The sequence below is a fragment of the Pygoscelis adeliae genome, unplaced genomic scaffold (assembly GCF_000699105.1).
Source record: "Pygoscelis adeliae isolate BGI_AS28 unplaced genomic scaffold, ASM69910v1 Scaffold121, whole genome shotgun sequence".
Lineage (NCBI taxonomy): Eukaryota > Metazoa > Chordata > Aves > Sphenisciformes > Spheniscidae > Pygoscelis > Pygoscelis adeliae.
In genome coordinates this window covers 9239387-9242504 of record NW_008824359.1, presented here as the reverse complement: position 1 = coordinate 9242504, position 3118 = coordinate 9239387, and the positions used below count along the sequence as shown (strand labels likewise).

Genomic DNA, 3118 nt, shown 5'->3' with positions numbered 1-3118 from the left:
GGGGGGCAGCGGAGAGCTGCTTTCTCGGCTCCCAGGGTGGCGGTGGGGGGAAGACACCGGTTGAACGTCACGGTCCTGCACCGGAGGTAACATCCCCATGTCTTCCTCTTCTGCAGCGTGTCCGAGATGGCGAGCGTGCTGTCCAGGCGCCTGGGGAAGCGCTCCCTGCTAGGCACCCGCGTTTCTGCCCCCGGTGCCTTGGCTGAGGGGGTGCTGGTGGCCACCCAGATCCCCGGCTTGCAGACTGACCTCGGCCGGGCGTCTGCCCACACGCCGCCGCGAGAGGACGGATCCTGCGTGCCGTCAGCGGAGGAGAGCAGCCAGGCACCCAGGTTCCCTAGTCCCGGCCGCCGGCAGCTCCGTGCCGGGCAGCAAGTACGTAAGGAGGTTCCCGGTGTCCTTGGCTGGTGGGATGCGCTCCGGTGGGGGAGAAAACTCTGGGGGCTCTCCCCAGTGTAAGGTGCAGTGGGGGTCTGTAATTACCGAGAGTCATATGTGGTGAAGAAGCTCTTGGGGAAGAGGGAGATGTGATGGCTCGGCCAGAGAGGACATCTAGTCCTGCTGGACCCCGCCATTTCTTGTGCCCTGGGCTCCTGATGCTTAGGAGGGCCGTGCCTTGGCCGGGATGCTGCCTTGGCCAGGGAACAGCGCTCGTTCTCGATCCCACCGGAACGGTTCCCGTTAATGCCTGGCCAAGCAGCACTGTCCGAGGGGAGCTGTGAGCTGCTGACGTAGAGCCCGTTTCTTGGCTGCTACCTGCAGAGAACTGTAAAACCTTTTCTGGGCAGAGCTTGTGAAATGGAGTGTAAATAAGTCCCCTGTTTGGTTTTCTGGCTCCTCCTGCCCCGTGTTTATTAACCACAGGACAGTGAGAGTTGTCTTCTCCTACGTGCTCCGCTGTGGAGGATTTTGCTTGCTTGCTTTGCCACTGGGAACAGCATAAAACTAGTGATGGGGTGCCTTTGCCTCCCAGTGACAGCCGGGACCTGTGCCGGTGGCTGTGCAAAGCTGAAGAAGATGTTGGCTCCTCGTGCCGTGCACGGTCTGGGGGACGGCCCGTGTGGTTTACGGGGAAGCCTTGCTCCTTGTTTTCAGAAGGCAGGGTCAGGGTCTTCTGCATCCCGATCCTTGCACTGATACTGTTAACCCTGGTCCCGCCGTGGGTGGCTTTTTCCACCCCGGTGTTGCTGCCGGAGGTCCCACCCATGAGATGGTCTCGCAGGCTCCTCCCCAGTCAGGGTATGGGTGCACGAGTCCATCCCATGTCGGCTTCTTGGTAGGATACCCGTGGCACTTCCATAAAGAGATGTTCCTGTTCCTATAAATAGCCGGAGACACATGTAGAATCTTTTGACACGGATACATTTCCATTAACAGAAATAGGCTCATGGGTGGTAGTGGTGGAAAACTGCCCATCAGGAGGAGTTTGGGACTCTGTGAAGGAGGAGGTGAGGTTTGCACATCTTCTTCCCCTGCCCGAAGGACCTGGGACTGGAGGAGTCAAGGTGTGAATTCAGGATCGCTTCACCCAGGAAACCTCCGTCCCCCTCCGGCTTTTAATCCTTTTATCTACGTACTTTGCCAGGGTGCGTAATAATTGTGGGAGTCCCTGCAGCAGGGTGGCGTGAGAACAAAGCCAAAGTGGACAAATTCAGTGGAGAAAAGTCCACCCCAAGTCACGACACTCAGAGAGGTGGCCGATACCGGCTAAGGAAATCCCTCAACTTGGGATTGCCGGAGTTGGGGAGCTTGTGCCTGGGAAGAGCAGATCTCTTGGTGGTGGGGTTGGGATGAACCCTGGCCACCCCTTTGGTTTGCTGTGACAGCAGTCTGAAGTCCAAGCCCTTCAGGTCAGGTTCTGCCTTCATCCTAAAGCCCTCTGTGGCCCCCTCCACTGCGGGAGGAGGAGGAGGAGGGGGGATCCTGCGGCGGGCAAAGGCTTGCTGGTGCTGCGGCAGCACATCCCCTGGTGGGTGGCACCGACAAACCCCTCCTTGTGCCGGTTTCAGGTCCTTGTCACCTACAACGGGCAGGAGTGCGCCGGCCTCGTGGAGCAGCACAACCCGCTGAGCGACAAGGTGAAGGTGCTGCTGCCGGAGCAGGGCTTGCAGGCCTGCTGGAGGGTGCAGGATGTGCAGCCGGCTGTGCTCCAGCCCCCCACCCTGCCCGCCACCGCCGGTCCCGGCCCTGCCGAGGCGCTCCAGAGATCCGTATCCAGCAATATCGATGTACCCAAGAGGTTTGTGCCTTTGGTGCTATCTCACTCAGGCGGGAGAAGGGCTCTTGGCGGCTCCGGCAGCACTCGCACTTGGTTTTACACCAACGGAGGGAGCGGTGGTGCTGGGGATATATCCACCTTCCCAGCACGGGATTATCCAGAGGATGGTTAAATTTAGGGTTAAGTGTTTGTGGTTTTTTTTTTCCTCCAAATGGGGAGAAAACATCCTTCCCAGTGACTTAAAAATGACTCAAAGTTTATGGAGGGAGGCGGTGGGGGGGGAATCCTGTGCTGCTGCTGCAGGTTGTGCTGCCCTTTGGGTGCTCGGTGACTCCCCAGGTCATACCTGGGCTGTTTCTCTGCTTTTTCCTCCACGCGTTTCACATCTCTCCCCTCGTGGTGCAGGAAAGCTGACGCCGCTGTGGAGATGGACGAGATGGTGGCAGCCATGGTGCTGACGAGCCTCTCCTGCAGCCCCGTGGTGCAGAGCCCCCCCGCCGGTGAGAGCAGCATCCCCCGTGAGTGTGCATTTAAAATACTTATGTATATTTGTTAAAAAAACAACATCTAAAACAAAAGGAGAGGTGGAGAAATGTGCTGTGCCCTTTGGATCTCGGTGCCAGGGCTCTTGCTCGCTGCAGAGGTGCTTTGCCGGGTGCCTAATAGCTGCCGGGACAGGGACCGTGCTGGGCCGGAGGTGGCCGGGGAGCAGCACCAGGGTCACGGTGGAGCCCACGGGTGCCGGGGCCGAGCAAGCCGGGACGCCTCTGGCAGCGCGGTGGGGGTAACCCTCCTCTCCGCAGCCATCCCGGGGGGCCGGGGAGCCCCGCGTAGGAGTCCCAGGCCGGGGAGCACCGCCCGGTCGCTCCTTTTTTTAGAGGCAGTTTCATTCCCGAGGAG

At 59.6% G+C, this 3118-nt stretch overlaps 1 protein-coding gene across 1 annotated transcript in view; it reads left to right on the top strand.

The window, feature by feature from the left end:
• The first annotated feature begins 126 nt into the window (after positions 1-126).
• The window catches only part of ZNF395 (zinc finger protein 395), a 7934-nt gene continuing 4942 nt past the window's right edge, over positions 127-3118 (top strand). Inside the window, exons 1-3 of the mRNA XM_009319763.1 lie at positions 127-375; positions 2010-2239; positions 2624-2736. Of these exons, the coding sequence (XP_009318038.1) occupies positions 127-375; positions 2010-2239; positions 2624-2736 (592 nt within the window). The remainder of the gene's footprint in view (positions 376-2009; positions 2240-2623; positions 2737-3118) is intronic.